At 42.0% G+C, this 22,809-nt stretch overlaps 3 protein-coding genes across 3 annotated transcripts; 2 read left to right on the forward strand and 1 right to left on the reverse strand.

Moving 5' to 3' along the window:
• The first annotated feature begins 579 nt into the window (after positions 1–579).
• On the forward strand, positions 580–2,860 carry iba57 (iron-sulfur cluster assembly factor IBA57). Its single transcript, XM_035799680.1, has 3 exons — positions 580–1,146; positions 1,361–1,710; positions 2,142–2,860. Exons 1-3 carry the CDS (start codon positions 770–772, stop codon positions 2,531–2,533), a joined length of 1,119 nt encoding a protein of 372 aa, XP_035655573.1. The 5' UTR covers positions 580–769; the 3' UTR covers positions 2,534–2,860.
• A 121-nt stretch (positions 2,861–2,981) lies between these two features.
• On the reverse strand, positions 2,982–4,654 carry jmjd4 (jumonji domain containing 4; the record flags this gene model as incomplete). The annotated part of the gene is given in 4 exon segments (XM_035800740.2): positions 2,982–4,062; positions 4,186–4,392; positions 4,394–4,454; positions 4,551–4,654. Coding segments are annotated over 4 exon segments (582 nt in total), but the record flags the coding sequence as incomplete, so codon positions are not given.
• Positions 4,655–8,622: 3,968 nt separating this feature from the next.
• On the forward strand, positions 8,623–22,787 carry snap47 (synaptosome associated protein 47). The gene is given in 6 exon segments (XM_035799681.2): positions 8,623–9,061; positions 9,442–9,970; positions 10,220–10,719; positions 11,532–11,653; positions 13,829–13,939; positions 13,941–22,787. Coding segments are annotated over 5 exon segments (1,275 nt in total). The 5' UTR covers positions 8,623–9,061; positions 9,442–9,464; the 3' UTR covers positions 13,977–22,787.
• Positions 22,788–22,809: the final 22 nt, after the last annotated feature.

The following is a 22,809-nucleotide window of genomic DNA, read 5'->3' on the forward strand; positions in this document are numbered from 1 at the left end:
TATCTGAGAGGAGGAGGGACATTTATGACAAAATGTGAGGTATATAGTCCAATGTACCGGAAATGATAGGGAGAACGTTCCCTTGAGAAAACATTTAACTATTGTACTATTGTAGACTGGGCCTCTGTCTGTCTTCATTTCTATCAGTATCCTACAAATCCTGATATAGCAGACTGAGTAGTTTAACTGAATTGGTTAATGAACACATAGTTACCGAATTCAACTAACAGGGGTCTTTCATTATATTTATAAACTGGGTGGTTTGAGCCCTGAATGCTGATTGGCTGACAGCCGTGGTATATCAGACCATATACCATGAGTATGACAAAACATGTATTTTTTACTGCTCTGATTACATTGGTAACCAGTTTATAGTTTACCTCCCCATCATCGAAATTGATTGAAGTGGAAGTAAATTACCTCAATGAGGGATCATTGCATTCATCTGGATTCACCTGGTTAGTCTGAAACCATGGGAAAGAGCAGGTGTTCCTAATGTTTTGTACACTGTAGAGTTGTCGGTCCATGAATCAGCGTACGCGAACGAGTGGATTACCTTGAAAACAACAGGCGGGTAGTCCTAGTCAGAGCTCCGAACACACGAATTTTCTGGTACGCACCCATCGTCGTGACGTAAATGCGCGCAGTGCATTGTGGGATTCAAAATGGAGTTTGTTATCAAGATGTCAGCTGAAACGTCCCGTCTTGGACTTATTTAACGAATTTTATTTAATTGTCTAGTTGCTGTTTTTCGCACACGTACCAAACAATGCACTGTATGGGATTGGTTTGTTTCGCTAGGGCCGCGGTTGGTCCAAACTCTTTTTTTCGACTTTACTCACGCAATTTAAATGCTAGAAAATGTTCCGAACGCCGGTACCAGTGGACAGATGCTCGGTGCCCAGCAGGATGGACCAACATCAATAATTACAGTCAGGAAGCACGTAAGAATGAATTGGGACAGTATGTTTGCTATCATCTTCCACACAGGACCTTAATGAAAGTTCAAGGGCAAGATACAAGATCGTTTCTTCAAGGTATTGTAACCAATGACATGGAGCTCTTTGCAAAAGAGGAACAGAACGTTTTGTATGCGCACATGCTGAACGTTCAAGGAAGGACACTGTATGACATTATCATATACAGGTAATGCCTTATTGTAACAGCTACATCTTGTTTACGGTCAGGTTAGCCGTAACCTCCATTGTGGGCGTGGCTTGCTTATCTAACTACTAAGTTTCACATAGAAGTTACTGTGCAGCAGTTAAGAATGATTAGTTACTAGAAACCCAGGCGTGGTATACATTTGAAGCACTCCCACATGATGTCTGACATGTTCTTTTTTTAAATTGTTATTTAGGTTGAAAGTAGCAGAAGCGGGTTGTGGTGTTCTGGTCGAGTGTGACACCACCATAAAGGACGTAATTTTGAAACATTTGAAGGTGTACAAAATCCGCCGGCAGGTGCAGATCAGCACCTGTCCAGAGCTTTCTCTATGGGCTGTGTTGCCTCAGGGAACAGCCCCAGGCCACAAGAGGCCTAAGCCAGATCTCACTGCCCCAGAAAAAGCTCTGATGTGGGAGGAAGATCCGAGAACTGAAGCCATGGGCTGGAGGTTGGTGGTGGACAACGAAGTCGATCCTCTGGAAATGATTCCATGGTGTCAGCAAGGCAACTCAGAAGAGTACCACAGGCACCGCTATGCAATAGGTAGGATCAGCCAACTAGAGGTTTAAGTAGTGGAAATGGTTTGCTTGCCTCATCTAATACTATGTGGTGTGTAGCCAACTCTATGGTTGTATATTGTCAACTACTGGGTTGTTGTTATGCCATATACAATAGAACAGTTGGTTGCAGTATACGGTATGCTGCAACCTGGTAGCCTAGTGGTTAGAGCGTTGGACTAGTAACCGAAAGGTTGCAAAATCAAGTCCCAGAGCTGTCAAGGAAAACATCTGTCGTTCTGCCGCTGGACAAGGCAGTTAACCCACGGTTCCTAGGCCGTCATTGAAAATAAGAATTTGTTCTTAACTGACGTGCCTAGTTAAAAAAAGGTAAAATAAAAAATATGGCTAGCAGGGCTGTTGGATTGAAATGATTCCTGTAATCACTGTATGTTTCTATCTACCTGTTTCGCTTAGGACTTCCTGAGGGGGTGAAGGACCTTCCTCCCGGGGTGGCTCTTCCTCTGGAGTCCAACCTGGTCTACATGCAGGGCATCAGCTTCAGTAAGGGCTGTTACATTGGCCAGGAGTTGACCGCCAGGACTCATCACACCGGGGTGGTGCGGAAGCGCCTGATGCCTGTACGCATGTCAGCACCAGCCGAAGGCCTGGAGGAAGGAGTATCGCTACAGACCCAGTCTGGCAAGCCAGCCGGGAAGCACAGGGCCGGGGTTGGAGAGCTGGGCCTGAGCCTGATCCGCCTGGCTCACGCTAAAGAGCCACTGACACTCAAGGCGTCAGAGGACACCACAGTGACTCTAGAGGCCTCTGTGCCAGACTGGTGGCCCAAAGACACTAAAGCAAAATGAGGATAGAGGTATTTATTGACCCCAACAATATGAAACGTACATATGTTCAAAAGAGCCATATCATTTCTACATGGATAGGGTCCATAGTTACATCTTCTCATTCCAAATTAATCTAATACAGTATTTCACTGGTACCACTAGCAGGCATGTCTGACAATAGTTTTACTTTGTTTGCAATATTGAAATTGCTTTAGATAGACTCTGAAATTATAATTTGCCTATCTTCCTTGAAACTATGCTGTTTGCCAGTTGTGCACCACAATTTACTAGCTATTGTCAGAAATATTACTATGCATCTCTGGTGTAATAAACATATAAGGACACAAAGTATGGATGTTAATCATTTTCTCAACATCTCATTCACACAAAACATCCATAAACGTATGTATTTCAAGACATCGGGCAAGTCATTTGGGCTACCTATCTCTGAAACCAAAGCCTTATCAACTAAGTGTATTGATAAAGATGCTCAGAAAGGGATACAGTGGCCTACTCCTGGTAAAGGGAGTGCTGCCCTCTAGTGGAGTGTATGGTTTCTTTAATCTACTCCAGAAAACTTTCAGTTTTTTAAATTTCACCTTTATTTAACCAGGTAGGCTAGTTGAGAATACGTTCTCATTTACAACTGCAACCTGGCCAACATAAAGTAGTTTGACACATACAACAACACAGAGTTACACATGGAATAAACAAAAATATAGTCAATAGTACAGTAGAAAAAGTATATATACAGTGTGTGCAAATGAGGTAGGATAAGGGAGGTAAGGCAATAAATTGGCCATGGTGGCGAAGTAATTACAATATAGCAATTAAACACTGGAATAGTAGATGTGCAGAAGATGGATGTGCAAGTAGAGATACTGGGGTGCAAAGGAGCAAAATATATAAATACAGTATGGGGAGCTGCTCTGACAGCTGGTGCTTAAAGCTAGTGAGGGAGATGAGTCTCCAGCTTCAGTGATTTTTGCAGTTTGTTCCAATCATTGGCAGCAGAGAACTGGAAGGAAAGGCGGCCGAAGGAAGAATAGGCTTTGGGGTGACCAGTGAGATATACCTGCTGGAGTGCAATCTACGGGTGGGTGTTGTGTGAGCTCAGAGTTGAATGTTCCAGTTAAAGTAATTGCACAGCATACATTCTAGAATGTGAGCCATCCTCTGCAGGTCACAGGCAGCGTGGTGCGGTCCTAACGTGGTCAGGGTATCTGAAAGATGCAGGGGGTAATTTGAGGTGTTTCAAGAGCTCAAGAAAGACATGCGGTTGTCAGCGATGATCTTTAGGAAAGAGGCAAGCTCTCTGTAGTCAATCCCAGAGCAAGACTTCATGATGACCTGGAAAACAAAAACAATTTAGTTACTACAGACCACAGCTTTTTCCAAAATAAATCTGCTTTTGACATACAGTATCTCCAAGTGTTACTCCACTCCTCTATCTCCCTCTGGACAACAGACAGCTCGTTCTGAAGAAACTGCCACATAATGTACACATTGCAGCCATTCAACCAGTTATGGTTGATAGAGATGGTGTCTTCCTGTAGGATTATGAGACAAATGGGGTTATTACATTTCAAACTTAACCAGATGAGCTTATATGTGCTTAACTGGCAATGATTTATAAATAAGTTCTTGCACCACATCCAAACAGCAGCACTTACCAAATAACAAACCTGATGGTGCCAACCACTGAGCACACGAATGATCTCCCCCGCTTCCTGAATGATCGCTAGTGGTTGGCAGGCCTCAACAGAGTGTGGGAACTGCCCCTTGTCTTGAAGCTCGGAAGTAGTGATGTCATATGCAAGGTTGCCATGGCTGTCTTGTAGAAACTCTTCTTGGCCCGGGGGAAACAGGAGCCATTTTTTTCCTGCCACAGATATTCACTGACCAGCTGTAGGAGCGAAACGCATCAGTGTGGAATGGCGTCCTGTAGTGATGAAAGAAACAAGCACATGATGTTAAGGGAGAGTGAGATAAGAGGATATCCATATTAGGGTCTATAATGAAATATGTTTTGTTATACCATGAGTCTTTGGGTTCCATGTAGACGAAGCGGTAGTCGTCCACCTCCAAGGTATCCCAATACTTATTGAACCAGTCAGAAGAAAAGAAGACTGGGGTGGTATAAACGTGTTAAGGAAAATCCCTGTTGCAGACAGGAGAGAACAGTTGAGCAATGTCTAAATCAAATCTCACATAAATTCAAATTTTATTGGTCACATACACATGGTTAGCAGATGTTAATGCGAGTGTAGCGAAATGCTTGTGCCTCTCGTTCCGACCGTGCAGTAATATAACAAGTAATCTAACAATTTCACAACATCTACCTTATACACACAAGTGTAAAGGAATGAATAAGAATATGTACATATAATATATGGATGAGTGATAGCCGAACGGCATAGGCAAGATGCAGTAGATGGTATAGAGTACAGTACATCCATGTGAGATGAGTAATGTAAGGTATGTAAACATTATATAAAGTGGCATTGTGATACATTTATTACATCCAATTTGTAATTATTAAGTGGCTAGAGATTTGAGTCAGTATGTTGGCAGCAGCCACTCAATGTTAGTGAAGGCTATTTAACAGTCTGATGGCCTTGATATAAAAGCTGCTTTTCAGTCTCTCGGTCCCAGCTTTGATGCACCTTTACTGACATCGCCTTCTGGATGATAGCGGGGTGAACAGGCAGTGGCTCGGATGGTTGTTGTCCTTGATGATCTTTTTGTCCTTCCTGTGACATCGGGTGCTGTAGGTGTCCTGGAGGGCAGGTATTTTGCCCCCGGTGATGTGTTGTGCAGACCTCACTACCCTCTGGAGAGCCTTACGGTTGTGGGCGGAGTAGTTGCCGTACCAGGCGGTGATACAGCCCAACAGGATGCTCTCGATTGTGAATCTGTAATCTGTTTGAGTGTTTTTGGTGACAAGGCAAATTTCTTCAGCCTCCTGAGGTTGAAGAGGCGCTGTTGCGCCTTCTTCACCACGCTGTCTGTGTGGGTGGACCATTTCAGTTTGTCCGTAATGTGTATGCCGAGAAACGTAAAACTTTCCACCTTCTCCACTACTGTCCCGTCGATGTGGATGCTCCCTCTGCTGTTTCCTGAAGTCCACGATCATCTCCTTTGTTTTGTTGATGTTGAGTGTGAGGTTATTTTCCTGACACCACACTCCGAGGGCCCTCACCTCCTCCCTGTAGGCCGTCTCATCGTTGTTGGTAATCAAGCCTACCACTGTAGTGTCGTCTGCAAACTTGATGATTGAGTTGGAGGCGTGCATGGCCACGCAGTCATGGGTGAACAGGGAGTACGGGAGAGGGCTGAGAACACACCCTTGTGGGTCCCCAGTGTTGAGGATCAGCGGGGTGGAGATATTGCTTCCTACCCTCACCACCTGGGGGCGTCCCGTCAGAAAGTCCAGGACCCAGTTGCACAGGGCGGGGTCAAGACCCAGGGTCTCGAGCTAATGACGAGGTTTGGAGGGTACTATGGTGTTAAATGCTGAGCTGTAGTCGATGAACAGCATTCTTACATAGGTATTCCTCTTGTCCAGATGGGTTAGGGCAGTGTGCAGTGTGATTGCCATTGCGTCGTCTGTGGACCTATTGTGGCGGTAAGCAAATTGGAATGGGTCTAGGGTGTCAGGTAGGGTGGAGCTTATATGATCCTTGACTAGTCTCTCAAAGCACTTCATGATGACGGAAGTGAGTGCTACGGGGCGATCGTCGCTTAGCTCAGCTTCCTTAGCTTGGGAACAGGAACAATGGTGGCCCTCTTGAAGCATGTGGGAACAGCAGACTGGGATAGGGATGGATTGAATATGTCCGCAACCACACCAGCCAGCTGGTCTGCACATGCTCTGAGGACGTGGCTAGGGATGATGTCTAGGCCGGCAGCCTTGCGAGGGTTAACCCACTTTTCCTAGCCCGTCATTGAAAATAAGAATTTGTTCATAACTGACTTGCCTAGTAAAATAAAGTACAAAAAAAAAAAAAAAAAAAAATGTAAACGTTTTACTCACGTTGGCTGCGCTGAAGGAGAGCCTGCAGATTTTGGTAGCGGGCCGTGTCGGTGGCACTGTATTGTCCTCAAAGCGAGCAAAGAAGCTGTTTATTTTGTCTGGGAGCAAGATATCGGGGTCCGTGACGTGGATGGTTTCGTGGTCCATGATTGACTGTAGACCCTGCCACATACCTCTCGTGTCTGAGCCGTTGAATTGCGACTCTACTTTGTCTCTAAACTGACGCTTAGCTTGTTTGATTGCCTTGCGGAGGGAATAGCTACACTGTTTGTATTCGGTCATGTTTCCGGTCGCCTTTCCCTGATTAAAAGCAATGGTTCGCGCTTTCAGTTTTGTGTGAATGTTGCCATCAATCCACGGTTTCTGGTTGGGGAAGGTATTAATAGTCCCTGTGGATACAACATCACCGATGCACTTGCTAATAAACTCGCTCACCGAATCAGCGTATACATCAATGTTGTTGTTCGACGCCATTCGGAACATATCCCAGCTTCAAGCAATCTTGAAGCGTGGAATCAGATTGGTTGGACCAGTGTTGAACAGACCTGTCGTGTTCCTGGTCACAATGTTGGTAAATTGGCATTATTCTTATATCCAATAGTTCCTCCCGGCAGTATGTAATAAGACTTAAGATTTCCTGTGGTAACAGTGTAAGAAATAATACATTAAAAAAAACTAAATACTGCATAGATTCGTAAGAACGCAAAGAGTACAGGTACTATTTATTACAAATAAACACTTTCAAATCTTTTGGACTGCTGCTCTTTTGGACTGAGGCAACATATCAGTGAATTCAATACCTTGACATGTGTCAATCCTTCAGATAAAATATTTAAAAAACATGAGCTGGCGCCCACCCAGAATAATAGTTTGTGTGGAGGTGCTGACTAACGGCGAATAAGCTATCAAAATAAAGTCGCACACTCCATGTATAATCTCCCAGCAATTTAATGGGTATTTACCAATGTTTTGGCATCACTGTGCCTTCCTCAGGGTGATGCCGAAACATTGGTAAATACCCATTAAATTGCTGGGAGATTATACATGGAGTGTGCGACTTTCTTTATTTTGATAGTTTCGAATTGTTCAGATAGACATCCTTTTGGTGACGTGTGTCCATTCTGGATGTATTCTTTCCAGTAGTGAATAAATAATTTGCTTGGGGTTTGCATTGTATTCTTTCACATTACTGTTTGCAACAGGAACCAGTCTCATCTGCAAGGGTAAAAATAAAAATAGAAAAACCTTATGTGAAAACAACTTAGAAATGGGTTATTTGTTCATCATAACTGCAGCACAAATTATATCAGATAATTCCACAGACGATGAGATATGGCTGTCAAATCACAGATCAGAACAGCCCATGCATCGGCTAATCAAACTCGTCCATGTCACACCAACATTATGAATACAAAGTTACTGGGCATTGTAATAGATCTGTAACAACATTTATTTACCAAATTGCTGCAGCAGTTTCTGGAAGGTTGGTTTCCCCTCTTCAGTGATCCACTGTTGTCTGCATGTCCAGTCTAGTGAATTTCCTCGAGAACATGAATGGGTGGTTGGGAAGTAAGTACCTTTTAAAGAATTTGGAATAGCTCAACTCCTTGTCTATGTAATCCACAAAGTGCGAAGACCAGAATTTTTCATAGGATTGCCTTGGTATTTTGACAAGGCTGCAGCAGTTATAGTAAGACTCCCTGTCTATGATAATCAATAATGTAAACAAATCCTGGATATAGCTAACTAGTTAGCAAGCAATTAAAACTGGCGATGTATCTACGATATAACTACATCATTTTGGGATTTGCATTACAAAGATACATCGAAAATTAGGAGGGTCTGGTTCGTTTATTCGAACCTACAAATAGCTTTCTATTTTACATGCTATGGCTATGATATTCAGTTTGCATTGCAAGGGAACACATTTATCGATGCACAAGCCCAATATTAATTACAAAGCTACATTTGTTTATTTTTTTTGCACCTTATTGTTTCCGTACATTTTGGGTATTGTCTGCTAATTCAACGTTGTCTTAAAAATACAATGTATGTAGTACATATAAGCAACGAAATTAGACAATCATTTAAATCTACACATTTAAGGTAGCAGGATCATTGTTTCGAGACGGACTGTAAACATGTCTGTACTGAGAACCTGCCGCTGTTCCACTTCCTAAACAAATCAGTCGCCTGCAAACAGGTGTTTTTATTTAATTTTACGAATTATTAAACTGACAGATTGAAATATATATTCACAGAACAACTGTTCTCGAATAAAAATTACTTTTGCACAATCGATAATATTAGCGCCTTGCCCAACATTGCAGAATTGTTGCCATTGATTTCCTGGGATAGTCATAACCCTGCAAGAGCTCACGTGCCAGGTTTCTAAAAAGTAAACAAAAACATGAACGTTGAATGGTCGCTAGCTATTTTGTTTGGTTACAGCTATTATTTAGTTTGCACACGAATGTAATTTAATGCTAAATATATTTTATTTTATTTTAGAGGTAAGTTTATGAAGATGGCTGCTGGCTGGATAACTAGCTAACGTTAGATAGCTTCCTGGCGTATTATGATTGTGCATGTTTTTATAGCCAGCTAGCAAGCTTAGCATATACAAAGTGGCCCTAGCAAAGTAACGTTAACTATTACACGATAACGTATGTTTCTAGCTGTAACGTTACTGCCATGCAGTAGGTCTAAATAGCTAGTCCAAAGTTCATTGATTACCATGATGACATCTAGCTAGCTACTTGAAATACCTAGCTGGTAGTTCCAAAGGTTTAGGGTCTAATCTTTAATCTTGATGAACATCTTGACCTTGATTCAAGTACTCTGTTATTTCTAATATGACATCTGAATTTATGTTCACCCCTCTTTACCTAAGTGAGCATCTGAAGCCAAGTCAAGATGACAAGCCCAAACCAAGACATCCCCATCCACAGCTGGCCAGGCTCCTACTACATCAACAGCGAGAAGCGCTGGGAGGCCGGGACCCTGTCCCTGACCCGCACCATATTGCGCTTCACCTCAGACCAGAGCAACGAGAACCTGGTTGGCTTCCGCCTCACCAGGATCATGGAGATCAAGATGGAATCGTCCAGCTTCATCTTCAGCGCTCTGACTGTGTTGGAACAGGGGAATCTCAAGCACTGGTTCGGCTCACTGAGGCCCAACCGGTTGGTGGTCTACAATGTCCTGTAGCATTTCTGGAGGGAGAGGTTGTTGTCCCCCTCTACTGAGGTCCAGGGGGCCGAGGCACAGCCCACCAAGGGGAGGGAGCTGATTAACCTGGTGGCAGGGGCTCAAAGACGGCTAGAGGACACAGGGAATGTCCTCCACCACCAGGGAGAGCAGTTTGATAACGTCATGCAGGGCCTGGACAAGATCGACTCTGATCTGGACGTGGCAGACAAGTAAGGAGGATTTTGATATTCTATTCTACCTCTTGTCCTTGTCATGTAACTGTTTTATTGTTTTTATGTTTACAAATATTGTAGCTTGCCATGGATATTGTCTGATGTTTTGATGCCTTTCTATTTACATGTAATTGGTTAATCTATAAGAGTAAGGAATTGAGATTGGATAGTCCAGAAGATTGATTTGTGTAAACCGTCACTGAATTGGATGGATTCCTCTAACTTCTGTCACCATTCACTCCGCAGGCTACTGTCTGAACTGCAGTCTCCCCCTTGGTGGCCTTTTGGCAAATTACCCTGGAAGAGTCAGCAGGATGCCAATGCTGAGCATGCTGCCAGAGAGGCCAATTGTAAGGGAACAGCAACAGGCAAGCACAGAGTGATCACCAGCATACGAGCCATCGTTTCCAGACGTGGGGACTCGTGCCTGAAGCCTGGCTGCTTGATGGTGATGGTCTCCTCTTTAGAAGTCCGAGACACAAACTATGTGCTCCTCCACCACTTTGAGAGGGACGAGGTGGATGACATCCGGGTGCACAACCCTTATGAGATCAGTGTGAGGCAGAGGTTCATAGGGAAGCCAGACATATGCTCCAGACTCCTGTCGGCTAAAATGCCGGAGGCCATGTCTGTGCTAGAGATGCAGTATAAGAAGAAGGTAGAGTACACGAGTGAGTACTCTACCTTTAAGACGACCCCAGCCACAACCCCATGTGACCAGAATCAAGTTTTAATATGGAATGCAGGTAAGAACTGTAGATTTCACCTCTGAAGTCACAGGCAGTTGTTCTTCTTTGTTTATTTTGTATTGTACATTGGTTTGTATTTGACCACCAAGTGGCAGTAAAGGTCTGTATTTTAGCATTAGTTCAATATATATATTTGAAATATCTTTAGGCTCAAATGTCATGATACACTCTAGATCATTTTATTTGGCACCCCAAGTTTTCTGATTTAAAACATATATCATTTTTGTTGTTTGACATAAGACTGTAAAATCCCCAGGATATCAGCTCAAAGTGTGTTTTAATTTAGGAAATCTGTTCCCAAGTGCTCCCACACATAACTAGAGAGACATTGGCGGTCGTATTCCAGTGTAATCAAGGTTTTAAAGGATTCTGTGTTTGTCAAATACTATATCTGTTTGGGATTCTTGCGGTTAATGTTGCTGTATACAAATTATTTATAACTATGTTGACCCCTGCTCTAGATTATTGATTTATTATACAATTCTGCCTTTTATGTTATGAGCTTTCCCCCATACATTATCATGGGGATATTGTTACGCTCATAGGATGATCATTTGTTTGTTTGAGTTGCCTTCTCACTGTACCACACAGGGTAGCCTAGTGGTTAGAGCGTTCGTTGGACTAGTAACCGAAAGGTTGCAAGTTCGAATCCCCGAGCTGACAAGGTACAAATCTGTCGTTCTGCCCTTGAACAGGCAGTTAACCCACTGTTCCTAGGCCGTCATTGAAAATAAGAATGTGTTCTTAACTGACTTGCCTAGTAAAATAAAGGTAAAATAAAAAATCTCTGTCCCCCTTCCTTGGAGCAGGCTTGCAGCAGTACCAGGAGACAGAGGTCCCCAGTACGGTCCCAGCAGGAGAGCTTTCCCAGGTGCATCTACATGTCCTTAAACCAGAGGTTACTCAGGCTGAGGTTCAGGAGCTCCGACAGGTGAGAGATCTCTCCATCTGTATACTAAAGCAGTCTAAAGTTATACTGCCCTTACATTGTCTCTCTTTCTGCTTAATACCTGTCCTGTAGACACCTGTTTTGTATGTAGAGGAAATGCATAATTTAATAACCATGTTACGATTCAGGAAAGGTATTCCATTTCAATAGCAGGTTTTAAAGAACAAGCATAACTTTGCCCATGGAAATCATGGGAAGATAAATGCTGTATTTCCATTCCAAACAGAGATTCACTGTAATGATTTAGATTTGTCAAATTATATTTTATATGTAAGTCGGTGAGACCACAAACCAAACTCCAATGTGTTTAGGAGAGAGAGAGGAGAGAGGGAAAGATACATGGCCAGTTATTTGGTCGACTTTTCTGGTCAGACAGTGTATAAAGTATTTCCATTCATAGCCATAATGTTGAACAGGGTGAGCTCCATACATGGTCTATGGTCGCGAGACATAAACAGTGACGCAAATGCAGTCAATTATTTTTTATTTAACACATTATTATAACTTTCTCAGAATGCTGTATTCCATATTAAACCTCTTCATAACACAACATTTTGTGTATATCTAAGACCACATATGTAATTGGTTGGTGAACCGTTACAGGTATGTTGTCATTTTCATAATCCTCCTGAAACATAGGCTACAGTCTCTCCAGACATATGGATGGTTCTTACTGTCCCATAAGCAATTCTTTCAAACTGAATGAAGCTAAGATTGAATGAGCCTTTTGTGGAAACTGCGTTTACAACGGAATAGTTAGTTAGGTATTGCAAGTTAAGTATTGACCACTTCAGAATGGTCTCAATACGATTGTATCTCAATATAGTTTTATATATAATCATTTTACAAACAAATCGATCATGTAAGTGACATTTTTCTCAATTAGTCTTTGTACAATTCAGGGATGTGTATTCTTTATCTATCAATGGATTATTATGTTGTGCTGATAAGTCTTAATGGTTCTTTTGAACTACAAAGCCTGCCACTTTCTCAAGTGATACGATAGTACACTTTTTGACACACCCAACCCTTCTCTTGAAGTCATTCATATCATGATTAGAACCTATAGTAAGAGCCCCTCGTTGAGAGCCACTTTCAACCTTATTTCCTACCCAAGTGTATAGCAAATAGACCCTTTTATCAAAAGATATTTGATACAGATTATCAATAGGTTTATTGTTCAAATCAGTTAAATATTTACAGTTCTTTATGTCCTAAACAAATTCCTACGAGTCACCTCACCTCACCTTTCATCAGTTTGCTGAGGTTATTAGCCTGCTTTTTAAAACTTGTGTGTATTTTACTAACATATCTGACTAAGTTAATACACCCAAACAAACCTAATTTTCAAGCAGCAGTGTGATGATATTGAACTTGAGCAGTAGGACTGAGTTAAAGGTCCTGTGCACATTGTGTCTGTGTCACTTACTGGCAGTTGAAAACGTACATAATGTCAATGGGTGTGTGTGTGTGAGCATGTGTAGGATAACATAATATTAGTTCAGAAACCACGGTGGAGTTAGGAGCGAATGTTTATTAGATTTTGCTTGGCACAACGCAGTTTATTTTAGATGTTCCATTGACCATTACATACACAGTTTTTGGAGCTTGGAGATGGAGTTGCAGAATTCCCTGAACACATGGAAAGTTGAAATAACATTTAATTTGACTTGTTTTTTATCGATGACCAGAGGAGCACCTCTGTCAAACCACCATGTGCTTGAGTATCATATACTAGTCACATGAATATAGTTTCACATGGCGATTGTGTCTTGACCTAGCGATGTAAATTCAGTTATTATAGATCGTTTTCTTTCTGTCTCCTTGGCCCCGGCAGGCAGTGGAAGAAGAATTATGACTGAGAAGAAAGTGTTATTCCTCCTCTCTGCTCATCTCCCCCGTCTTTTCCACTGACTGACTCACTCCCTCTCCTCTCAGGACATAACGCCTAGACAAGACACTTTTCCCCCCACAACAAGAAACAAAATGACTCCCACAGACCGAGGTCAAGTACATATGTCAAATACTTGAGCTGCACTTGATTTACTTTTCCCTGTAAAGTGAAACAGAAGAAATGGATCCAAAAGTGCGAACCACAAGCTAAATCAAGTGTGTGTGTGTGTGTGTGCCTATATGTTTCTCTCCCTGTTCTCTCAGATGCTAATGCAGCTGAAAAATCTTGCTCTGGAGGCTGAGACTGAGCTGGAGAAGCAAGACGAGGGCCTGGATGTTCTGACCACCTCTACGGACCAGGCCACCATGCACATTAGACAAACACACCTGCCGCATGAAAAGGCTGCTGTAACTAACTCACTTACAACGCAATGCAGAAATGCACCGAGTTGCTATTGCCTTACAACAAATGTATTCTGTCAGAAAGTTGTTGTACTGTACCTCTATATTTGAGGTTCCATAACCATTGAAACCAGATTTTACCATCTGCTTCGTTGTATCACATCAAGTTAAGTCTTAGCCTCAGGTGTAGTCATACACCCTTACCTCATTGTAACGTATAAAATATAGAAATCGATGTTCCTCTCAATGTGGTAATTACTGACCAGTCCACTAGATGTTATTTACACCAAGGTGAGGAAGCGTTCACTCATCAGCACTTTGTGGAGATATCGTCCTCTTTGCACTGACAAACTATGAATATATCCAAACTTGGTTGTTGTTGACGGGAGGTTGGACAGACATAATGGTCTCTGTCACACATGTAATCCATGGTTTCTGATGATGTACTTAAATCACAGTGTGGAGCGATTGTCACACCTGTTTTTTCCTTCTTCTTTTTCAGTTGCAGGTGTCAGTAAAGCCATCCCCCTCCCTCCATGCACATGGTTTCCCTCCAGCTCCAAGTGTTGCATGTTCCCATGTTTCTGCTGAGTAAAGCGATGCATCGAGTGGGATCTGTAGAACTGTGAGGTATGCAGTGGGTATGTAACATGTAGCAAAGTCCGTTGAAACTGTGTCCCTTGAAATACACGGAATACTTTACAGAGCCCCTACTCTTAAGTCAATTTCTATACCATAATGTTCCGTACTAGAGAAAGCAGGGAGTAACTCACAATAGGTTGTCTCTCTGACATTATCACGGGATTTAGGAATATCTGTATAATCTTATGTGTATATGAATGACTTGCATATTTCTATGCTGTGGTGTACTCGGATGTTTTACTGAAATGTAATTATTGTCTCGCTATCATTTGTGAACTTGCGATAAAATGTTATTTAAACTCAATATCTGGTAAATAATGCATTTCTCCGTACAAATAATGCCCAAGGCTCCCCATGGTACTGTACTGTAGAGAGCAGAGGAAGTATTTGAGTGGCGTGTAATTATCCAATAGAACACATTTACATAAAATACAGACGAATGGCTTTAAGTAGTACAGTACGACCCGCCCAGTTCATAAAAGGCAATTGACACTGAAACAAAATATAAATGCAACATGTTAACTGTTGGTTTCACGAGTTGAAATAAAAGATCCCAGAAATATTCCATGCGTCTAAAATTTTGTTCACATATTTGTTTACATTCCTGTTAGTGAGCATTTCTCCACACCTGGCAGGTGTGTTATATCAAGAACATGATTAAACAGTGTGATCATTACACAGGTGCACTTTGTACTGGGGACAATAAAAGGCCACTATAAAATGTGCAGTTTTGTCACACAACACAATGCCACAAATGTCTCAAGTTTTGATAGGGCGTGCAATTGGCATGCTGACTACAGGAATGTCCACCATAGCTGTTGCCAGAGAATTTAATGATAATTTCTCTACGATAAGCCGCCTCCAACATTGTTTTAGAGAATTTGGCAGTACTTCTAACTGGCCTCACAACTGCAGGCCAGATGTAATCACGCCAGCCCAGGATCTCCACATCTGGCTTTTTCACCTGCGGTATTGTCTGAGAGAAGCCACTGCGGACAGCTGGTGAAACTGTGGGTTTGCACAACCAAAGAATTTCTGCACAAACTGTCAGAAACCTTCTCGGGAAGCACATCTGCACGCTCGTTGTCGTCACCAGGGTCTTGACCTGACTGCAGTTCGTCGTTGTAACTGACTTCAGTGGGCAAATGCTCAAACGCTTTTCACGGATGAATCACGGTTTCAGCTGTACCGGGCTGATGGCAGACAGCGTGTATGATGTCACGTGGGCGAGCGGTTTGCTGGCGTCAATGTTGTGAAGAGAGTGCCCCATGGTGGCTGTGGGGTTAAGGTATGGGCAAGCAAAAGTTACAGACAATGAGCACAATTGCATTTTATCAATGGCAATTTGAAATCACAGAGATACCGTGACAAGATCCTGAGGCCCATTGTCATGCCATTCATCCGCTGCCATCACCTCATGTTTCAGCATGATAATGCACGGCCCCATGTCGCAAGAATCTGTACACAATTTCTGGAAGCTGAAAATGTCCCAGTTCTTCCATGGTCTGCATACGCACCAGACATGTCACCCATTGAACATGTTTGGGATGCTCTATCTACGTGTACAACAGCGTGTTCCTGTTCCCGCCAATAACCAGCAACTTCGCACAGCCATTGAAGAGGAGTGGAACAACATTCCACAGACCACAATCAACAGCCTGATCAACTCTATGTGAAGGAGATGTCTATGCGAATGAAATGTGTCGCACTGCACGAGGCAAATTATGGTTACACCAGATACTGTCTGGCTTTCTGATCCACGCCCCTACAAGAAATGTGTGCAGTGGTTGAAAAACAAATTGTAAACTTAGTGTAAACTTAGGTTGGAGTCACTTAAACTTCTGACTTCAACTGTAGGTTGGAGTCATTAAAACTCGTTTTTCAACCACTCCACAAATTTCTTGTTATCAAACTAGTTTTGGAAAGTTGGTTAGGACATCTACTTTGTGCATGACACAAGTAATTTTCCCAACAATTATTTAACTTATAATTTCACTGTATCACAATTCCAGCGGGTCAAAAGTTTGCATACTGTGCCTTTAAACAGCTTGGAAGATGTAAAAAAAAAAAAATTCCATGGCTTCAGAAGCTTCTGATAGGCTTATTGACATCATTTCAGTCAATTGGAGGTGTACCTGTGGATGTATTTCAAGGCCTACCTTCAAACTCAGTGCCTCTTTGCTTGAGTTCATTGGAAGATCAAAATAAATCAGCCAAGACCTCAGAAAAAGAATTGTAAGACCTCCACAAGTCTGGTTTATTCTTGGGAGCAATTTCCAAATGCATGAAGGTACCTCGTTCATCTGTATAAACAATAGTACTCAAGTATAAACACCATGGGACCACGCAGCCGTCATAACGCTCAGGAAAGAGACGCGTTCTGTGTCCTAGAGATTAACGTACTTTGGTGTGAAAAGTGCACATCAATCCCAGAACAACAGCAAAGGACCTTGTGAAGATGCTGGAGGAAACAGGTACAAAAGTATCTATATCCACAGTAAAACAAGTCCTATATCGACATAAGCTGCAAGGCTGCTCAGCAAGGAAGAGGCCACTGCTCCAAAACCGCCATAAAAAAGCCAGACTACGGTTTGCAACTGCACATGGGGACAAAGATTGTACTTTTTGGAGAAATGTCCTCTGGTCTGATGAAACAAAAATATAACTGGCCATAATGACCATCGTTATGTTTGGAGGAAAAAGGGGGTGGCTTGCAAGCCGAAGAACACCATCCCAACCGTGAATCACATGGGTGTAAGCATAATGTTGTGGGGGTGCTTTGCTGCAGGATGGACTGGTGAACATCACTAAATAGATGGCATCACGAGGAAGGAAAATTATGTGGATATATTGAAGCAACATCTCAAGACATCAGTCAGGAAGTTAAAGCTTGGTCGCAAATGGGTCTTCAAAATGGCTTAAGGACAACAATGTCAAGGTATTGGAGTGGCCATCACAAAGCCCTGACCTCAATCCAATAGAAAATTTGTGGGCAGAACTGAAAAAGTGTGTGCGAACAAGGATGCCTACAAACCTGACTCAGCTACACCAGCTCTGTCTGGAGGAATGGGCCAAAATTCACCCAACTTATTGTAGGAAGCTTGTGGAAGGCTCCTCAAAATGTTTGACCCAAGTTAAGCAATTTAAAGGCACTGCTACCAAATACTAATTGAGTGTGTGTAATCTTCTGACCCACTGGGAATGTGATGAAAGAAATTACAGCTGAAATAAATAATTCTCTCTACTATTATTCTGACATTTCACATTTTTAAAAAGAAGTGGTGATCCTAATAGACCTAAGACAGGGAATATTTGTTAGGAAATGTCAGGAATTGTGAAAAACTGAGTTTAAATGTATTTGGCTAAGGTGTATGTAAACTTCCGACTTCAACTGTAAATATCTGTATTCCCAGTCATGTGAAATCCATAGTATAGGGCCTAATGAATTGATTTAAGTTGACTGATTTATTGATATGAACTTTAACTAAGTAAAATCTTTGAAATTGTTGCATGTTGTGTTTATTTTGGTTCAGTGTAGTTCCCTTTATTAATTTAAGAATGATAATGAATAGAAAACAAAACAGGCAACAAAACAACACTCGGAGAGAGGCAAAGCAAGGCAACACCCAATAATAACAGGGTTCACGTGACAAATTGGCATGGAGATTGTCATAACTATGGCAAATGAGATGGAAGTGGAAGCTATTTACTATTGAAAGTTCTCCATGCGTGTCGGTTCCTGGCCTGTTGAATGAAAGTGAGTGCAGAGTAAACAGGCCTGTTGTTATTACATCCTGTTGGCACCAGGAGTTGGTTTGGTATCTGCTCACTGTGTTGGGGCCAGAGCTCTCTCTCACACACACATACGTACAACACCGAAGATGTGGCCACGGGTAGTGGCCACTAGCTTTCACGAGAGAGGGGACCACCAGGAGCCAAAAGCCCAGATTAACCCGATTTGGTGGGGTGGCTGTACTCTCATTAATGACTCAGGAAGAAGCTAAACTAGTTTTTAAAGAACACTGGCGACCTCTCAAAGGTCTCAGCCCGGGTACATCACTGGGATGTGATCCTACACTAAAGATGTAATAAATTGAGGATGAACACTTGTCATGAGTTACATTGCCTTCGGAAAGGATTCAGACCCCTTGACCTTTTCCACATTTTGGTACGGTACAGCCTTATTCTAAAATTGATTAAAAATAATAATAATTGGCATCAGTCCACACACAATACCCCATAATGACAAAGCAAAAACAGGATTTTAGAAATGTTTCCTAATAAAAAAACTTGAAAAAACTGAAATACCACATTTACATAAGTATTCAGACCCTTTACTCAGTACTTTGTTCATGCACCTTTGGCAGAGATTACAGCCTCTTCTTGGGTATGACGCTACAAGCTTGGCACACCTGTATTTGGAGTTTTTCCAATTCTTCTCTGCAGATCCTCTCAAGCTCTGTGGATGGGGAGCGTCGCTGCACATCTGTTTTCAGGTCTCTCCAGAGGTGTTCGATCGGGTTCAAGTCCGGGCTCTGGCTTTGCCACTCAAGGACATTCAGAGACTTGTCCCGAAGCCACTCCTGCGTTGTCTTGGCTGTATGCTTAGGGTTGTTGTCCTGTTGGAAGGTGAACCTTCGCCCCAGTTTGAGGTCCTGAGAGCTCTGGAGCAGGTTTTCATCAAGGATCTCACTGAACTTTTCTCCATTCATCTTTGACTCGATCCTGACTAGTCTTCCTGCCGCTGAAAAACATCCCACAGCATGATGTTCCCACCACCATGTTTCACTGTAGAAATGGTGCCAGGTTTCCTCTCGATGGGACTCTTGGCATTCAGGCCAAAGAGTTCAATCTTGGTTTCATCAGACTAGAGAATCTTGTTTCTCATGGTCTGAGAGTCTTTAGGTGCTTTTTGGGAAACTCCAAGCGGGCTGTCATGTGCCTTTTACTGAGAATTGACTTCCGTCTAGCCTCTCTACCATAAGGGCCTGAATGGTGGAGTGCTGCAGATAGGATTGTCCTTCTGGAAGTTTCTCTCAATTTCCACAGAGTAACTCTGGAGCTCTGTCAGATTGATCATCGGGTTCTTGGTCACCTCCCTGACCAAGGCCCTTGTCCTCTGATTGCTCAGTTTGGCCGGGCAGCCAGCTCTACGAAGAGTCTTCGTTGTTCCAAACTTCTTCCAATTAAGAATGATGGAGGCCGCTGTGTTCTTGGGGACCTTCAATGCTGCAGAACTGTTTTGGTACCCTTCCCCAGATCTGTGCCTCGACACAATCCTGTCTCGGAGCTCTACGTACAATTCCTTCGACTTCATGGCTTGGTTTTATCTCTGACATGCACCTGTCAACTGTGGGACCTTATATAGACAGGTGTGTGCCTTTCCAAATCATTGTCCAATCAATTGAATTTACCACAGGTGGACTCCAATGAAGTTGTTGAAACATCTCAAGGATGATAAATGGAAACAGGATGCACCTGAGCTCAATTTCGAGTCTCATAGCAAAGGGTCTGAATACTTATGTAAGTCAGGTATTTGTTTTTATTTTTAATACATTTGCATACATGTTTTTGCTTTGTTATTATGGGGTATTGTGTGTAGATTGCTGAGGATTTTTTTTTTTTATTTAATCAATTTTAGAATAAGGCTGTAACGTGACAAAATGTGTGAAAAGTCAAGGGGTCTGAATACTTTCCGAATGCACTGTATATGACAAGAAAATTGTTGCCGGAGAAAAGGGGGTTATACCAAACACTTCTTCTAGTCTGATCAAAGATGGTGAACTGGAGAGAGTTTCTTCTGTTGTTGATTTGAGCGATAAACAGTTCCATTCATTTGGGAGACCCGGTGTCCCGAACTCCAGAAGCATACCACATGGTTATGTGCATTCTTAGCCTCTAAAAAAAGGTTGAGGAAGGGAGAGAGTGAACACATACTGCCGTGGTTTCGAAGCAGCCCTGCTTTAGAAGGAAGTGGTGTCGGTCTGGTCTGACCACAGATGCATGAGATCCGGCATTGCCTTCCTAGCGGATGGTATGGAGACACCATGCAGGCCTGGACTTCCAAGTCTGTTTACTAGATTGTCCCTGTGGTGAGGTCGTTCTTTCCAACAAGGAGCGTGTCTCAATTGAAAGCCAATCAATCAAGTTCTGCTTGGAAAGAGCTTCACAACGGCTGTGGGATTCTGTCAGGGCACATGTGGGTTGCTCTCTGCTCTCGAAAATAAGGAGCCATGTGATTGTTATACCAAGTCAGAGTTGTCATTTCCCCAAGGGCTTTGAGGTAGATGTTGTTTTTGCTTTCTGTAAAAATAGTGCTCAAGACATCTCTCATGACATTCTTTGTTATTTAATTACCATTGTTTTGTATTTAGGTTACCTTGGCAATATTATCACAGATTGCATCAGTAAAATAATACATGTTTTCTGTGTTGGTAAATGTAAAATATTTAACTGACAATTTTTCTGTTTATCATGCAAATGAAACTCTGTTAATGTCGGTAAGGATTTTGATGTTTATATTCATCAATGTGATTCATTTTGAGAATGGATTCCAAGGTCTCTAATTGGAAATGAGAGAAATACACAATATTATTTTATTCCTGTGTAGCACTATAATATTAGAGTGTGTCTGTAATGGTTGGACTCTTGACTCATGTCCTGGCTGGTCTCCTACTGGTGCAGGTGTTGCTGCTGCTGTGTTCGTTTCACGACGCAGAGGGAGGCTCCAGTTTCAGGAAATTAGGCCTGTTGGTTAATGTTAGAACTGGAAGGAAAAGTTCCTGGAAGGTGGTTGAGTCCAACCGGGGGGTGGTGAATTGGTTCCCTTTCTATTAGAGAAAAGATATGACACCCACTTCTTATAGATGGCTTTGGTTGAAAGTCAATTGTGTCATACATGTTTTACAATACGTTTGCTGTAAACTTACAGTACATGAATTGCATTTTATGTGTTTTCAATCCATTTTTATAACATTCCTCCATAGTTGACTTCAATGATTGATGTCATAAAAGTAGTGGTAAGAGTTTTGTTTCTGTTTGTGTACCTGTTGTTGTTGATGAGGATTTGGCTTCAAATTAATTTAACTTCCGATTGCAATCCCATCAGAAGATGCCCTATGTTTTAGTATTCATGTGGTACTTTCCCACTGAGAGACAGAATGATATCATATACCTCTTGCACTTGTTATTGTTATCTTTTCTTTGGTCTTCAGACGGAGGTGCACTTTGTTGGATTTCCGTTTCTCTTTATTCAGAGAGTGACTCTCATCTCTGCTAGAGGGAGTTAACTGCAAGTCGCCCTGGCCAAAGTAAACTCCAACCATGGTCTGGTCTTTCTGAAGCAACTCGAATGAAGGTCTACTACTCCATAAGCATTGGTGTGTGAACAGCACCGGCCTACTGTATTGAACAGCTGAAACAATTGTGTGATCACTATTTAAACTTAAATTGACTTGTATGCAGTGACAGGTAGGTTTTAGCTGAAAAGTAAACCAATGTGGATTGTTACCCAATTATTTAATATTTACACAGTAAACATCTTAAAATATACAAGATTCTAATTGTTCTCAAGGACCAGTGCCACTGTTCTTGATTAAATATAGGGACATTTAATCATTGTTGTTGAAGGACTGATAATGGGTAAATTTCCTTTGAGATAGTATCCTAATGAGTGGTGTCTCAGTTATGTATGATCATGACACTTGTTGGCTGTAGATTCAGAAGAGGGCAGCAGTGAGTTGCTTATTCAAGGGAATGTTGGGCTGCAGTTAATTGATAGACAATTATTAGACCTTGTGAAGTTTCAGTACTTGGGTCTGGTGTCTTATTTCTATTGAAGCTGTATGTAAAAGTTTTCACTATTTTGTTGTGATCGATTTGTGTTACTTTACATTCTAGATATGTTAACCGATGCTTCACTCTGAACTAGATTTGTCAATGGGCTTCTTATTGAGCAACCCTCATATTGTAAGTTAAAAAATCAACCCACAATTTGACACTCACGGTTCTTTCTCTATTTCATTCCAATTTTGGGTTCCTTATTTTCCTCTTCGTAATGATGTAAAAAAAAAAAAATCTGCCCCATCTTCATTTCTACTCTTTCATATTATGGAACAGTTACAGGGAATAGGAAACCATTTCCCAAATAAACATTTTCTTGTTTTCTTTCTGAAACCTACCCTAAAAACGCCTCACATTTC

The sequence above is a fragment of the Oncorhynchus keta genome, chromosome 23, assembly GCF_023373465.1.
Source record: "Oncorhynchus keta strain PuntledgeMale-10-30-2019 chromosome 23, Oket_V2, whole genome shotgun sequence".
Lineage (NCBI taxonomy): Eukaryota > Metazoa > Chordata > Actinopteri > Salmoniformes > Salmonidae > Oncorhynchus > Oncorhynchus keta.